This window comes from Mus musculus, chromosome 19 (assembly GCF_000001635.26).
Source record: "Mus musculus strain C57BL/6J chromosome 19, GRCm38.p6 C57BL/6J".
NCBI lineage: Eukaryota > Metazoa > Chordata > Mammalia > Rodentia > Muridae > Mus > Mus musculus.
Genome location: NC_000085.6, coordinates 46,731,586 through 46,749,261, shown reverse-complemented (window position 1 = coordinate 46,749,261; position 17,676 = coordinate 46,731,586). Strand labels below are relative to the sequence as shown.

The 17,676-nt window shown below is 46.1% G+C and overlaps 1 protein-coding gene across 5 annotated transcripts in view; it reads right to left on the bottom strand.

The window, feature by feature from the left end:
* Positions 1-8,162: 8,162 nt before the first annotated feature.
* Positions 8,163-17,676, bottom strand: part of As3mt (arsenite methyltransferase) — a 33,943-nt gene continuing 24,429 nt past the window's right edge. For 2 of the 5 annotated variants that reach the window (XM_030251005.1, XM_011247302.3), the window contains one exon: positions 8,163-8,801. In XM_030251005.1, the coding sequence (XP_030106865.1) occupies positions 8,694-8,801 (108 nt within the window). In that variant the 3' untranslated portion in view covers positions 8,163-8,693. Of the gene's footprint in view, positions 8,802-10,651; positions 10,750-17,676 lie in introns of all 5 variants that reach the window. The other 3 variants (XR_003952795.1, XM_006527235.2, NM_020577.3) reach the window with 3 other exon arrangements.

The window sequence follows — 17,676 nt, the reverse complement described above, 5'->3', positions numbered from 1 at the left end:
CTTTTACCTTAATTTACTTTGCTAAAAATTTCTTCCTCCCAGGGCTAGAGAGATGGCTCAGCAGTAAAGAGCACTGACTGCTCTTCCAGAGGTCCTGAGTTCAATTCCCAGGAACCACATGGAGGTTCATAACCATCTGTAATGAGATCTGATGCCCTCTTCTGGTGTGCCTGAAGACAGCTACAGTGTACTCATATACATAAAATAAATAAATCCTTTAAAAAAATTCCTCCCTTTCTTTTCTCTCTCTCCTCCTCTTCCTCTCTTTTGTCCTCCTTTTCCATGCCTCTCCCTCTTCTTTTTGTTTTTTGGTGGGTTTTGCTTTCTTTTGTTTTGTTTTGAGACAGAGTCATATTGTCTAACCAAGTTAGCTTCAAAGTCTCAATCCTCCTGCCTCAGCCACCCAAGTGCTGGGATTACAGGCATGTGCCACCACATCTGGTTAGTGTCCATTTTAAAATATAGCCATACTAAAAAATATGCTTCAACGTATGACTAGAGGGGAGTAGCATGAATATCAATACCTAATGAAAGGACAGAGACAAAGATGAAATTCATAACATCCAGTGAGAACACAGGGTTAAGGCCGGGAAGGCAACACTAACTTTAGGAGAGTGTGTGGTCAGAAAGCCGGTACCATAGTCCATGAAGAGGACCAGCAGGGATCTTTGGAATTGTTGGAGCTGGTCTATAATGGGTTGAATACTAAGTTTCAGAGCTAGGGTTTTATTGTAAAGGAGTTGGAGGAGTCCTAAGTCAAAGAATTGTTTTATAGGAAGATTGACCTGGCTGTTAGCAAGACAATGGCGTTAAGGCCCCATTGATTTATTTAGGGAACTCCATTTTGTTTGTTTCCTCTGTGTGTGTGTGTGTGCGCGCACACGCGAGCACGCATGTGATGTACATGTTATACGGGAGTATGCACAAATGTATAGAGACTATGTCTGCACTTAGAGGTCAGAGGTCAACATTGGGTGTTCTCCTCTATCACACTCCACTGAACCTAAGGCTCACTAATACAGCAAGGCTGGCTGACAAGTGAACTCCAGCAATCCACCTGTCTTGGCACTAGGATTACAGATGAGCTCCACCAGTGGCTCTTACATAGTTCTGGGGATATGAACTCAGGTCCTCATGCTTGTGAGTGAGAGCTTTACTGACTGACCATAGGTCTCTGCCTGGTCCAAATATGAGGAACCCTGGCCACTAAGCAGAAAGCACCTTCGCGGTTTACAAAGCACTTTCTTGTATACCATCCCACATTACTCAACGATGTGAACACATCCTGAGAATGAGTCACAAGTCATTTTGTCACTTTGCAAATTTCAAGTGCACTCACAGGGACCTAGATGGTGCACTTTGGTGACTCCATGTGGCCTTTTGTGGACTACTTAAGATGTGATGGTCTGCCAGACTCACACAGCATACTGCCTTCCAGTAGACTTCTTTTTAATGAGTAAAAGGAGTAGACATTATAATAACAACAAAAAGTATAGTAAAAAGCTAGGTATGGTAACACTCAAGAAGCTGAGGCAGGAGGATGGTAAGTGGTAAGCCGCGTAGGTAACAAAACAAGAGCCTTTTTCAAATATATACTTATATAGGTATAATTTATATACAGATAGATAGATAGATAGATAGATAGATAGATAGATAGATAGATAGATGATAGATATATAGACAGACATATAAACACATGCATATATACATATACACGCATACATATATATATGTATGTACATACACACAAACATACATATATGCATATATACACACATACATACACACACATACATACATACATGTATACATATATGAAAACAACAAAGCCAGGATCATAGTTCTTATTCTCCCTATCATGTTCTGTATGGGACTGTGTGCCTTCTGTTTTTACATGAGTGGCAAGGGTTAGGTTTGCTTATTCCAGCAGCATCACAAAGATGTACATGATATATTGTCCTAAAGACATTTGACATCATCTGTCACCAAGCAATGGGAATTTTCAGCTCCACATTATAATCTTTTTTAGTGTGCATGCACATTCTTGCACATGCCCTCAGAGGTTAGAGGGCATTTGATCCCCAGGAGATGGAGTTACAGGCATTTGTGAGTCACCTGATGTGGGTGCTAGGATCGGAACCCAGGTCCTTGAGAGGAGAAGCACGTGCTCTTAGAGCTGAGCCATCTCTCCGGCCCGTCTCTATTATAATCATAGGGGCACCGCCATATGTCTACTACATCCTAATCTTAGGGGCACCATCATATGTCTAATACATCCTTGATTACACTGTCACTTTAGTGTACAAAGCTTTCTTACCTAACTGTCCCTCCACAGTTAGGATATGCCACGTCTCCAGCCACAAATAGGACAGAATCAAAGGTCACATGCCACAGGAGTCCCCAAAAGACTAGAGGGGACACCACATCTTCTATTCAGGAAGTCCATACTAGGATCACAAACTACTATCCCTAGGTCTCAGTGGGAATTAGAAATTTTTGACCAAGCATGCAGTTTCCTGGGTTGGCCTAGACTCCTGATCATAGGTCAGACTTCATGATATATCTTGTTTAAGCTTTTAGAACTGTTTAAGTGGAGGGGTCATACCCTAATCCCTACTCTAGGGAGACTGAGGCAGGAAGACCTTCTCATAGAGCAAAAGCCGATCTGGAAAGATAAACTGGGGGCTGGAGAGATGGGGTTTAGAGCTCAGGGGTTTCGAGTGCTTGCTGCTCTTGCAGAGGGTGCAGATCCAGTTCCTAGCACTCTCCTGGTGATCCACAACCATCAGTAACTGCAGTCCCGGGGGGAGCCGATGCCCTCTTCTAGCCTCCACAGACACCAGGCAGGCACGGCAGGCACACGTGGTGAGCCTACATACATGCTGACAAGAACACTCATACACACACAAAAATTACAAATGTTTACAAATCTCCCAAAACAGAATTAAAAAAAAAGATATTATTAATCATTAGTCCAGTTTAAAGCTTAAAGCAGAATAGCCCCAGACAAAGGCAAACATAACTGTAGTCAGGGATATGTGTGTGTGTGTGTGTGTGTGTGTGTGTGTGTGTGTGTGTGTGTGTGTGTGTGTGTGTTTAGGGACATAGATTCTCAATCAGTTCTCCACCTTAGTTTTTGAAACAAGGTCTCTCATTGAACCTGGAGCTCACTGATTGGCTGGGCTGGCTGGCTGCAAGCCCCACCTACCCTTCTATATTATATCTCCATAGTGTGGGGGAGTGTGTGCCTGCTTATGGGGGGGTGGGCATGAGTGTTACAGGACATACTGACATGCCTACCTTCATGGGGACTGGACATGCAAACTCAGCCCCTCATGCTTGTCTGCAAGCACTGTATCAACTGGGCCACCTCCCTAGCCCTGTCTCTTCTAGCAGATGGCCCTGCTGTTCCTGCCAATGAAAACCCTATGCATAGTTTCTACATCACACACACACACACACACACACACACACACACTAGCTGTAATTACTGCTCTTATTTTGTTCTTTCTTACCCCATCCCTCCCACTCAAGCCCCTCAGTGCAGAGGAGCAGGGCCCCATTCATGCCACAGGAACACAATAGCCCCAGCTCTTTTGACTTCTTAGACAGGGTCTCACTCCAGTTGCCCAGGCTGGCTTTGAACTCATGTTTTAGGCCAGGCAGTCCTTGGCCTTTCAACCCTCTTGCTCAGCCTCTCAACTAACCAGTTACCTCACTGTTTAACTTAGGAAGGCCCTGGAGGAAGACAAAGCACACGATGCAACGGGAGACGCACCAGGAGACCTGGTTCTGGTCTTGGTACCAACTTGGTGCCAAGTCTAGTCTGCAATACCAATACTCAGATCATTTCCATATGCACAGCTTCAGCGTTTCCCTCCATGGAACTTGAAAAAGTCAGCATGGAGAAGGGGTGTAAGGGAGCCATTCTCAGTAAAGACACAGTCTGGCTAATGCGGCATGGTTGATCCATGCAGAATACAGAATCTCCCTCGCTACCACAGGAAAGTGGCATTTTTAAAGAGTTGCACGGACTTTGTGAGTCTCTGCTACATTATTTAAAAGGAAAAATAAAGACATCTCCTTCCCGGTGCTTCCGTAGGCAGATCTGCTTGAAAGGAATAATAAGGTTAATTGATAAAAAGAAAGCAAGGACAGTTAATAAAAGATGAGATGAACGGGTAGGTCCAGAAGCCACACCAGGTGCCCCGCATTTGCCATTCCAACCTTCCATCCGTAGCACTTGACATTTGAGGCGTTGCGTTCTCAAGGAAGCTCATTTAATATTCGCAAAGGAAGCTACACGGGAGAAGCTGGTTAACTCTAGGAACAGAGGCTAAGCTGTACAAGTCACTTCACCCGACACAGTTAGGCTCTGAGCTATATGTCAAATTACCATAAGCAGCCCCAGTCCTGTGGGCTCCTCCGGCGAGGCTCCCTGCCAAGCTCCACAAGCCTGCTTGGCTGCTGCTTGTGATGAATTAAAGATATGTCACAGGTAATCCTAAGGATTGAATATTTCCAGCTTTGTACTGGCAAATGAGTTCAGTCTGGGAGCTGGGGATATATCCCAATGAGTAGATCACTTGCCACACAAGCATGAAGCCTGAGTAGGATCCCCAGCACCCCATATAAAGTAAATTAATTATACGATGTGCATATATATATACATGCATATATACATTATATATATGTATATATGTGTGTATGTATATATACATATATGTGTGTATGTATATACATATATATATGTATGTATGTATATGTGTGTGTGCATATGTATGTGTATATACATATATATATATATATACACATACATATATATAAAGCCAGGCATGGTGGTATGGACTTGAAATCCCAGCACTGAGGTGGAGAAAGGCAGATAGATCCAGGAGTTCACTGACTAGTCAGCCTAGCTTACTCAGCAAGTTCCAAACCAATTAGAGACCCTATTAAAAAAAAAAAAAAAAAAAAAAAAAAAAACTAAGGCAGACAGTGCCTGAGGAATGATGCCCAAAGTAGACCTCTGACCAGAGTCAGAGTAGACCAAAGGAGATGTACACAGAGTTCATAAGAGCTCTCTCTACTGGATCCAGGGCAGGAATCTAAAAACAAACCCTCTATACAACCTAAATTGGGGTAGGTAGTTGAAGACATCGATTCCTCACAAGAATCAGGACACGTGCCCGCAGTGTTTAGGTCCGCACTGAGTTCATCACGCGAGTCAAGACCCTAGCCCACAGTGCTTAGACCCACACTGGGCTGTTTTGATCCTCTTGGCCTACTGGTTTATAATATCTCATTTCTGTAGCCAGTGAATAGGACAATGCCTAGTACAGGATATTTATCAAGTTTTATTTTTATTTAAGGGCAGTTGTGTGTGGTGTTTGCACACAATATGCATACTGTGCCCAAGGAGACCAGAAGAGGGTGTCTGATCCCCTGGAACTGGAGTTATAGGAGATTGTCCGCTGCCTGATGTGGGTGCTAGGAAACCAATCTCTGGTTCTCTGCAAGAGCAACAAGCGCCCAACCAGTGAGCTATCTCTGTAGCTCCCGTAGTAGCCTCAATTGCTGTGACAGAAGGAAAGAACAGGTAGATGGTGCCACATCTCTTAACAGTCATGAAACACAACTCCCATTTGAATGTGGCACTAGTGACAACTGTGGTGGCTTTCTCAGGGCCCCCCAAGGCAAAGCAAGAGTCGTGGGCAGAAAGAAGCTTTGCTGCTGCTTTGGCACTGGGGTGGGGCCTTCTCTACCCCATCCATCCTGCTGGGCTGACTGGCCAATGAGTTCCAGGGAGCTGCGTTCTCTGCATTTCCATCAGTGGGGTTAGCAGCAGAGCTCTCGATGCTCAGCTCAACATTCCCTTCTATGCTCAACTTTTATGTGAGTCCTGGGGACACAGACTCAGGTCCTTGCACGTGCATGGCCCACACCTCATGACCAGCTGAACTATCTACTCACCAAGTATAATTCTTAAAACATGTATTTTGTTGGAAAAAAATATATATTGAATATGCTATTCTCAGAAAAAGAATGTGGCTGGGTCATGGTGGCGCACACCTTTGACCCCAGTACTTGGGAGGCAGAGGCAGGGGAATCTCTGTGAGGCCCAGGCCAGCCTGGTCTACAGAGTGAGTTCCAGGATAGCCAAAGCTACACAGAGATAGCCTGTCTTGAAAACAACAACAACAACAACAACAAAAAAGGGACAAAACAAGCAAAACAAAACCCAAAGAACAGAAAAAGAATGTGAACTTCCATCGTGGTTTCTCCACGAAGCACTAAGCATTCTGAATTACCGGAGAGGCTGGGGAGGAAGATGGCTCAGTGTGTAAAGCACTTGCTGAGGTTCTGAGTTCGAGTCTCCAACTTGAACTCACGTTATAAGCTGGGCACAGCCTCACAAGTTTCGACAGTCCCAGCACTGGTGGGTGGAAACCTGTAGCTGCTGGCCAGCCATCCTAGTCAAAACAGCCAGCTTTAGGCTCAGCGAGAGACACTGTCACAAGGGGATAAAGCAGAGAGCAGCAGAGGACATTCTCCTCCTCCCCCCTTGGCTTCTACAAGAACCCAAAGGCCAGCCTGGTCGACAAAGTGAGCTCCAGGACAGCCAGGGCTACACAGAGGAAACCCTGTCTCAAAAACCAAAAAAAAAAAAAAACCCAAGTGTGTTGCATATGCATACGAACATACATACATACTTACATACATACATACTTACATACATACATACATGAGAGTGCTTGCTGCACTTGCGAAGGATCTGAGTTTGGGTCTAGGTACCCACATCACATGGCTCACAACCACAGGAGCAGATGTCACTTTAGACATCCCTAGCCTGCAACATACGTGTTCATTTACGTGAAAAAGAAAGAAGTGACCGACAAGTCTAGTCAACAGAATGGCTGGGTCACCTTTCCTCTTTATTGCATCCCTCTGAAAGGGCCATCCTGCGCTCAGGGAGTCTGCAGTGTGCTCGACCTCGCCAGTCTCACACTGCAGTCAATTGTAGCTGGGCACATAAGGGACTTTAGAGCCAGCAGCCTGAGTTGAATCAGGGTTCCTGAGACAAAGAGGGCGGGACAAAACTGTCTGTCAAAGTCAGTATGAGGGCACTCAGAATTCTGGAATGTCCCATTGGGAACATATCTCTTTTGAAAAAGATGAATCTGCCCTTAGAACTCACCCCAGTGTTCTATGGGCCTAAGCATCCTCAGACTCCCTAATTAAACACCTCTGAGGCCATGCTAACCTCACCTCTTCCTCTAGTGCCCAAATTCTCCTTTGCTGGGATCTCAGAATGACCAAGATTTTCTCACCAAAGCTTCTGTTGTTGAAGGCTGTTCCTTGCTCGTTTTTGAGGCCAGGTCTCACATACCCCAGGCTGGCTCACACTCTCTGTGGAGCTGGGGAGGGAGGACCTGTGCTTCTGGTCCTCCCAGCTCTACCTCCGAGTGCTGGGGCCTTAGGTTGTGCTGCCTCTCCTGGTTTCGCCTGGTACTGGAGAGCAAACGCAGAGCTTCCTGCCTAGACTACCAGGCAAGTATTCTACCAGCTGGACTGTGCCCTGGCCCCAGGGTTTACGTCTGATTTATCAGATCCTGATAAGGACCTGTGTCCCGTCATTGATTCTTCCTTTAATCCTCATAACTTCTTTAATATGGGCCCTAGAAGCAAACCCAGCATTTCCCTAAAGGTTTAATGAGAGCACCTTACAAGGGGAGAGAAATCCTGTTTGGATCTCTTAGCTTTCCTTTTTTCAAAAACATCACTTAAGACAGATGACGGGGGGGGGGGGGGGGGCTGGAGAGATGACTCAGCAGTTAAGAGAACTGACTGCTCTTCAAGAGGTCCTGTGTTCAAATCCCTGTGTTATTGTGTTATGACCCATGGGATCTGATTCCCTCTTCTGGTGTGTGTGAAAACAGAATATATATATATATATATATATATATTTTTTTTTTTTTTTTTTTTGGTTTTTTGAGACAGGGTTTCTCTGTATAGCCCTGGCTGTCCTGGAACTCACTCTGTAGATCAGGCTGGCCTCGAACTCAAAGATCCGCCTGCCTCTGCCTCCCAAGTGCTGGGATTAAAGGCGTGTGCCACCATGCCCGGCATAAAATATTTTTAAAAAGACAAACTACAGACATCCATTGTGGTATCAATTATCAAGGTGAACTGAAGTCAAATTTATTTTTTATTTGTTTTCTTTTTCATTCAGTTACAGAGAAAAAAATTGCAGACAGCAACCTAAAGAATACTCCTAGCAAATTTGAGTTGACAATCTTTTGTCATGGTTAGCATAAATTTAGTAAGTACTGTGCTTCCTGGTAACCACAGAGAAGAACCCAGAGGTGTCCTGTGGTAGGCCAGAAGGAAGATAATTCTCACAACGTTGATGATGCCTTTGGCCCTTTGAGTAAACCTTGGGCTTCCAAGTTCTACTTCTGACCACTAGGTGGCACCAGAACTCTGAGATAGAGAAATAGAAAAGCAGGCGATTTGCTGTGAACCTTCAATTAACATCCTCTAAAAGTCACTCTTATTCTTAGCAGTGGTCTAGCTTGTGGTGGCTTTGCCACCTTCACATAATCTGTGCACTGGCGAAGAGCAGGCTAAGAAGCCTCTGTGACTGTCCTTTAGCCACCCTCTTGAGCCCGGTGGGCTCCGCGCTGGCTGTAGATCTAGCAGTTTTTCCTCTTGCCACAGCAGCCTCCCGTGCCTTCAGGTGCATGTCTGGGCTTCATCTTGTCAGAGTCCTCTGCAAGCTTGAATGGATCTCTGATTAGAACCTGTCAAAAGACAAAGCAGAATGAGCATACAGAGGGGCACTGAAGCACCCCAACATTGATATTTCTGTTTGATGTGGGCTGATTTATCAAGGAAAGAGAAAATGTTAACCCTGTCCACCCTTGGAGGAGCACTGCCATCCTTTTGGGAGCACTGTCACCCTTGGAGGAGCACTGCCACCCTTTTGGGAGCACTGTCACCCTTGGAGGAGCACTGCCACCCTTGCGGGAGCACTGCCACTCTAGAATACAAATAACCTTTTAAGATAAGCCTTGTGGTACATAAATCTGTCCCCTACCTCAGCAATGTAGAAGTGGAGGCAGAAGGATCTGGACTTAAGATCATCTTTGATTGAATAGTGAGTTGGAGGCCAGCCTGGGCTACAAGTTAAGGAACAAAAGATGACTCTATGTTCTGGAAGCTCTAATTAGATTATCAGTCACTCTTCCAGGGTAACCTTTACTTTGTTCAAGAAAGGGAGGATTAATTTTTGGGTTTGTTGTTGTTGTTTTTGTTTCTTTTGAGACAGAGTTCCATGTAGCCCAGGCTGGCTTCCAACTCACAATGATACTAAGAGAATGTTGAGGGTATATACACATACACACACACACCCCACACACCCCAATTCATGCTGTGCTGGGGACTGAACCCAGGCTCTGTGCACGCAGACGAGAACTTTACCAGCTGAACTAGAACTCCACCCCAAAAGCGACTTTTATTGTTGTTCTGAGATTGTCTTACACTGAAACCTAGGTCGGCCTGGAACTCTTGGTGATCCTCCTGCCTCAGTTTCTTAAGTGCTGAAGCTACCATAGCCTGCTTAAAAGTAGTCTCTGCTGGGCCAGGGAAGCTGATTTCCCCCAATTGATTCCATGAGATTCCATGAGATGAGATCCTCATGAGCAAGCGCCTTTTACCCTTGGAACGGAAATCCTGAAATGCTATCTATGCCCTGTCCTCCAGAACTCTGTGCACGAGGCAGGAATGCTAAGTCTGCTGATGTCCAGATTAGAGATGGCCATCTCCAGTCACCCTGACCGTGGAGTGCAGAGTGCATTCGCTCAGGGGGGACAGCCGTCTTCACTTCTCCTTTTTTTTTTTTTTCCCCCAGAGCTGAGGACCAAACCCAGGGCCTTGCGCTTGCTAGGCAAGCGCTCTACCACTGAGCTAAATCCCCAACCCCACTTCTCCTCCTTTTATCTCAAATGAGCTGCCTCTTACAGTGGCCCCGGTGGACCAAGGGCCCACTGGGGCCAACGACAGGAAACCCAGGGCATGAACAAGGCACCTGAGGGTGAGGTACTCTGTGAAATTTGCATCCTGCTATCACTGATGGGCATTCCAAGAGGAGCCGGTAAGGCCACTATATTCAGGAGACTGATAGCCTTGTTTCAATGGTGGCCATGTTCTCACTGGCCCTCAGTTCCTTTCTTCTTTGTTAGAAATTTATTTATTTTTATTTTACGTGTACGGGTGTTTTTCTTGTTTGTGGCACCTGGGTGCTACACGTGTGCAGTGCCTGTGGGGACCAGAGGAGGAGGCTGAACCCCCAGAACTGGACTTACAGATGGCTGTAAGCAGCCATGCGGGGGGCTGGGAACCAAATCTGGGTCTTCTGCAAGAGAAGCAAGTGCTCTTAACCACCGAGACATCTGTCCAGCCCATTTCCTCCTTCCTGATGTCAGAAGGTCACCCTGGACCTGGACTCGGGGTCAAGCAGAGGAGAGCCTGTGTTCCATGCCGACGCTGTTGCTCTAGGAGATGGCTCAGAGGGTACTCACTGCACAAGCATGAGAGCCTGAGTTCAGCTATCAGCATCTACATCAAAAGCCAGACAGATGGTTGCACATGCCTGTGACTGCAACACTGGGGACGGTAGGGACAGGAGAATCCCTGGAGCTCACCGGTCATCCAGCCTGGCTGACACCGTGAGCTGCAAGTTCAGTGACCCTGAATAAATAAATAAATAAATAAATAAATAAATAAATAAATAAGGTTGAAGCTGTAGAGATAGCTCAGTGGTTAAGAGCACTGGCTGCTCTTCCAGAGGACTGGAGTTCAATTCCCAGCACCCACATGGCAGCTCACAACTGTCTGTAACTCCAAGACCTGACACCCTCACGCAGACCATTCAGGCAAAACACCAACACACATAAAATAAAAATTGAAAAGAAATAGGATGGAGAGTGATAGAAGTAGACACCATTTACCTGTCGTCTCTGTGTGCGCACACACAGGTGTGTGCACCTACCTGCGTGTGCACATACACACATGCGCACACATACACACTCACGCATGCCAAATGTGCGTTTCTAGCTCTGAAGGATGAGCATGAAGTGGAAGAGGAAGGAGCTGGAAGAAGCATCCTTTGCAGGGGTGCAGCGTGCTGCTTAACGCACCCACTCCTGAAGGAGCTGTGAGGTCTAATTCACTGTCTAGCCATGTGGCTTGGGATGAGGGCACCCATCTCCCTGCACCTCAGCTTCTTCGCCTATAGGCCTGAGTATCACAAAGGTCACTGTGAGGACCACACAGCACCTTGAACAAGTGACTGCCCCATAAAACTCAACACCTCTAAATTATTCCACCTTTCACTCAGGTCATTGCCACCATTACTATTGGTTGCAGCAAGACATCCCTGCATGCCCCATTTGCATCACTTCTGATAAGGCCATGTTTTAGCAATGTAACTTGCTGACCGACTTGATTTGATACAGAGTCTTCTGTACTCCAGGCTGGCCTTGAACATGTAGCTGAGAATGGCCTTGGACTCCTGATCCTCCTGCCCCCATCTCTCTCCAGGTGCATGCCTCATAACTAGCAATAATGCAACTTCTGCTGTAGCAAAAATTGGCTTGTCCGGATTCAATCCAAGATAAAGAGGGCTAGGGGATAGCTCAACAGGAGTGTGCTTACCTTGTACGCACAACATCATGAGTTCAGTTCCCAGAAATGAGGGGGAAAGGGAGGAGGAGGAGAAAAGAAAACAGAGGAAGAGGAAAAAGGGAGGGGGAGATGAAGGTCTCAAGCCATTCATAAACCAATTTGCAGCAAATTGGCAGTATCCACCCTCCACGGTGGCAGCTGACGGAGGACAAACGCATACAATCACCCGTTCTCTCTGCACGCCAGGGGTTATCACCAAACCCTTCCATAACCTCGAAAACTCGAGGCTGTGTTTCTAGGTCACACAGCTGTTTCCTCCTGGTGCCTAGCTGGCTGCAGACAAAACTCCAAGAACTATGACTTGATGGAGATGAGATAGTGTGTCTCTACCTCTCTCTCAGTCTCTAACCTTATTGTTGCTGGGGTGGGTTGGAGGCAAAGAGCAGTATAGGAAGGGTTCCCAGGTGTTATCTCACAGTTAGAGTGGGATGCAGAAAGTTAGAACACTGGGAAGACAGGCATGAAGGAGGTACAGAGGCTGCTGGTGGAGGCTGGGGACTCTTGGCCTATGAGCCTTGCTTTTCCCTTGACCTTATAGGAGCCAAGCATCCAGGGGAAAGGCACAGTGTGTGCCAGTTCAGGAGAGCTGTCCGCTCCCTTGATACTGTTTATGGCTGTAAAATCCATGGATCCTTCAGGCACTGCCACGATACCTGATAACTGAGAGCCTGAAACACAGAGGGATTGGCATTTCTCTGGTGGGAAATAACGCTAAGAAAATGAGGAATCTTGGGCAAATGGATGTATCTGGAGGATACATCCATTGTATACATGATCCTCAGTGAGGTGACCCAATCACAAAAGAAGTCACTTGATATGCACTCACTGATAAGTGGATAGTAGCCCAGAAACCTAGAATACCCAAGATACAACTTCCAAAACACAAGAAAATCAAGAAGGAAGACCAACGCGTGGATACTTCATTCCTCCCTAGAATAGGGAATATCCATGGAAGGAGTTGCAGAGACAAGGTTTGGAGCTATGACGAAAGGATGGACCATCCAGAGACTGCCCCACCCAAGGGTCCATCCCATAATCAGCCACCAAACCCAGACACTATTGCATATGCCAGAAAGATTTTGCTGAAGGGACCCTGATACAGCTGTCTCCTGTGAGGCTTTGCCAGTGCCTGGCAAATACAGAAGTGGATGCTCACAGTCATTTATAGGATGGAACACAGGGCTCCCAATGTAGGAGCTAGAGAAAGTACCCAAGAGCTGAAGGGGTCTGCAACCCTATAGGTGAAACAACAATATGAACTAACCAGTACCCCCAGAGCTTGTATCTCTAGCTGCATATGTAGCAGAAGATGGCCTAGTCGGCCATCATTAGGAAGAGAGGCCCCTTGGTCTAGCAAACTTTATATGCCCCATACAGGGGAACACCAGGGCCAAGAAGTAGAAGTGAGTGGGTAGGAGAGCAGGGTGGGGGGAGGGTATAGGGGACTTTTGGGATAGCATTTGAAATGTAAATGAAGAAAATATCTAATTTTTTAAAAAAAGAAGGGGCTGGTGAGATGACTCAGTCGGTAAGAGCACCCTACTGCTCTTCTGAAGGTCTGAAGTTCAAATCCAGGCAACCACATGGTGGCTCACAACCACCCGTAATGAGATCTGATGCCCTCTTCTGGTGCATCTGAAGACAGCTACAGTGTACTTACATATAATAAATAAATAAATAAATCTTTAAAAAAGAAAAAGAATAAAAAAGAAAATGAGGAATCGTGCCAACTCATCTGGCGCCTGTATTGTGCCCTCCACAACCAAAGAAATCGCTGTACTACAGACTGGATCACCATGGGCACAGGAGAGACATGGCCAAATTCTGAATTTGGGGGCGGGGAGTGGGGGAGGGAGCCTGCTAGGACAAAAGCATCCAGAAAAGCAGGGACGAAGCCCAGGATGCTGCGGGAGCTGAGCAGCCACAAACCACCCTACACTCAGTGTCTCAGGGACCAGAACAGAAAACAAGCTGTCAAAAACCACAACCCTTGAGAACAGTCTGGTTCTTGTTCTCCTCTTTGACAGGATGTTTCTGATATGGGTCAGGCTATTGTTGCCAGCTTGGGACAGACTGAAGATAGCTTGGACAGGGGGAGTTTTGTCACCATGTCTGATAGGGAAGCAGGGCAAATCAAAGTGACAAGAGATAAGAAATGGAAGTCCGGCTAAGATAACAAGAAAGCTCTGTGGAAGAGACGGACACAAGCTGCTGGAGTCTTGCAAGGCTTTGAGAAGGACTTTGAGCCCGAAGAAGAGGAAGGGAATTTCCCAGGAAGGCTGGAAGTTCAATGATTTAGTAGTATTGGCAAAACAAGATGGATCTACCAACTCCCTGGGACTAAGGGTGGGGCTGGAGATGCCTCGAAGCAAGGATTGTAGAGGGCGACTGACCCTCACACAGAGCTGACCGCTTAATTAGTTCTCAAAGATACGTCTCTAAGGCAACCCAGACTGTTCTCTAGGGTTTGGGACCTTCTGAAGCTGATAGGGTAATGTAGTCAGAAATGTACTCGCTTCTGGGAAGCTCCCCGATCCTGCAGGGTAGTAAGGGGTGGTTATTTTATTAGGAAAGGCTCCTGGGGGTTTGGGGGGAGTTTGGAATCAAGATTCAGGTAGCTAAGGTGGTAATGAGAGGAAGCAAACGGGACCCTGTTCGCCCTTCTGCCCCTAGATGGAGAACAGTAGAAGACAAAGCTGCCATGCTGAGAGCAGAGAGTCAACGAAGGAGCCAGAGGAGGCTGGAACCACACTGCCTCCAACGCGGCACACAGAACCTGGAGAATGACTGTGGCTTGTAGGGCGCTAAATGCGGTAAGACCTAGTATCTACGCTGAGGTGCCTACATTACCCAGGGATCAGGAGAAAAGGCACACCTTCCCTCCGCTCTGCGCTCTCTCTGTCCTCAGCAATCCTGTGACACTAGACTCATGAGACTGTCCACTTTGCCTCCACTTAATTCTTTCTCAGGAATACCTGTTCAGTCTCTACCTGTCACAGAGCAGTGACTTCAGGCCCCATTCCAAACTGATATTATCTGCTCCCATTCTCGTAATAATAACCCTGGAAAAGAGGAAGGTTGTAGCCTCAGACGCCAGGACAACGAAGGTGCTGTCTCCTCTGACAGAGGAGACAGGTCATCAACTCCAGCAAGATCCAAGGCTCCAGGCTACCCATGAGGTTCCTAGGAGTGGCCAGATCAGATAGGACCCATCCGTTTCCAGGCAGAGTAGGAAATGAGACACAAGCCTCCCACATGGTGATCGACATAGGGACATGCGCAGGGACAGTCAAGGTGCAGAGACTAGGCACCCCTCTACCAGGCTTGCTAAAGCAACTAGACTTTACCCGTACAACAGATGGCATGAGCTGAGCTCTCTCTGGCAAGAACAAGATATATCTGTCCTAAGCTCTGGAGGGAGCTGAAACTGGATAGACTTCTTTAGACATCAGTATCACATCATGTATAATGTCACTGCACATAAGTGCAGAGTAGACAGAATCCTCGCTGGGCACCCTGCAAAGTGCCCTACTAGAAAGCCATCAGAGGGCAGACCCCCTCACTATTTCCAGGCAGTGGGAAGGATGGAGCCTAGCTACTTACAGAGCTGCCTCCCCTCCCCAGGGTATAGTGTGGGGTGAGGTTTAACGTACACTGGAAACTGTGGGGCATGCAGTTAGGTCACTGTGAAACTGAAGTGCCTGCGCTGCAGCCCAACCTACCACAGGCACCACGTGGCTTCTCAGACAGGAGGAAACCAGGGCGGCTGATGGACAAAATTCCAGGTGGTATGTCTGCTAGCATGTGAGGCCCATCAAGAGCACCGATGACTGGGCACAGAGAGCATACATGGTGGATGGCACAGTGGTAAGCGAGGTGAGCACCTACTGGCTTCACCAAGTCCTCCTTCCTCTGAGGGAGATCGGCATGGCCTTAAGAACTGTGTCAGACTGGCAGGACCCAGAGCTCAGCTCCCCAGGCCATGCTGTTAGGGGTGGCACCCAGACACCTCGTGGCACTCTCCTCTGCCACGGAACCCAGAGGCAGCAGGCTTGGTGCAGAAAGAAAGAACGACTCGTTAACTAATGAGGCTCACCTCGGCTGGCTAGGCTGAAGTCTCTGGAGAACATGAATATCTCTGGCTGCCATGTCTGATCCTTGTGACTTCTAGAGGACTCAGAGTCCTGTCCCAGAGACCATTCATGCCCAGGCTGTGCACAGAGATTCTACAGAGTTAATACAAAGACCAGCTGTCCTGCTATTCATTCGCGGTATGCACTAAATCCAAGAACTCAGGCCTGTCATCTCAGAGAATGGCAAGACTAGACTGGGCTACACGGCAAGCCTCTGTTTCAAAAAGAAAAATGAAAAATAATTCAAAATAAATAGTAAGTAAACGCAGAGATAGGGGACAACGAGGAAGTTTCCAGTGGCCTGTGCCACCTGGTCAACTGGCTACTTCTCCCTACAGTATGAGGTGTCTCCTGCTCTTCCAACTTGGTCCATAGTAATCCCATGAGACCATGGAGTGTAGCCAGTATTTATTAGGAAATTCCATTAAGGTTTCCACTCATCACAATGGTCTTTTCCCTAAAACCAATCTTTACCCAGCATTCCTTTTTTTTTTTTAAGATTTATTTATTTATTGTATGCTTTAAGTACATTGAAGCTGTCTTCGACACTCCAGAAGAGGGCGCCAGATCTCATTACGGATGGTTGTGAGCCACCACATGGTTGCTGGGATTTGAACTCAGGACCTTCGGAAGAGCAGTCAGTGCTCTTAACCGCTGAGCCATCTCTCCAGCCCCTACCCAACATTCCTTATGAGACTTCCTATCTCTGTGCCTTCCTCTGTCACAGCTGGTCGCTGGTCGTTCGATGTGCTATGATTGTTATCATCTAGGGATGTCAGCTGTTTGTTTAATTATTATATTCTGTATTGACAGAAATGCAAGGTTTTTTGTTTAATTATTCTATACTAATAAAAATTTAAGGTTTTTGTTTAATTACTATAAATTAATAAAGATTTAATTTTTGCTTAATTATTCTATATTAATAAAAATTCAAGTCTTTTTCTTTATTATACATTGATAAAATTTAAGCTTTTTTTTCTTTAACTGTTGTATATTGATAGAAATTTAAGTTATTTTGTTAGACTACTACTTGACTATACTGTACATAAGCCATTTATTAAAAATATGATGGTTCTTATAATTATTTCTATTATATATAGATTGCTAATCCATTTATTAAAAATATGATGCTTCTTATAATTATTTCTATTATATATAGATTGCTAATCTTAGAGAAAAAGACAATTCTTAAACAGAAAGGGAGATGTAAAATAAAAACTTAAGTGTTCTTTAGAAAATCAGTTAGATGCTGTTTTGCTGGGGCAAACATATAAAGAAGTGTTTTCCTAAAGTAGAAACAGGCAAAAGACGAAGGTAAACTCATTAAAAAAAAAAAAATCCAGGGGGGCAGGTGAGATGGCTCAGCGGGTAAGAGCACTGACGGCTCTTCCGAAGGTCCTGAGTTCAAATCCCAGCAACCACATGGTGGCTCACAACCACCCAGAATGGAGTCTGACACCCTCTTCTGGTGTGTCTGAAGACAGTTATAGTGCACTTACTTATAATAATAAATAAATAAAATCACTAAAACAGATGCAAGAGAGAAGATGCTCTGCTAGAGCAAATGCATAAAAAGACATGGTAAAGGATTCTTTGCTAACAACACACGCCTAATGGCCCGCCTTGCATTGTGCCGTCGAGCTACATTTGTTGGGGCTCCCTAGAGAAAAACACACAAAAAAACCTTCCGATGGTGCACTACAGTTTCTTGCTGCTTCGGAGGACTCGGGCTGACTGACAGATGATGTCAACTGACACAGACACACGTGCTGAGATGAGACACATAGAAGACATGTGA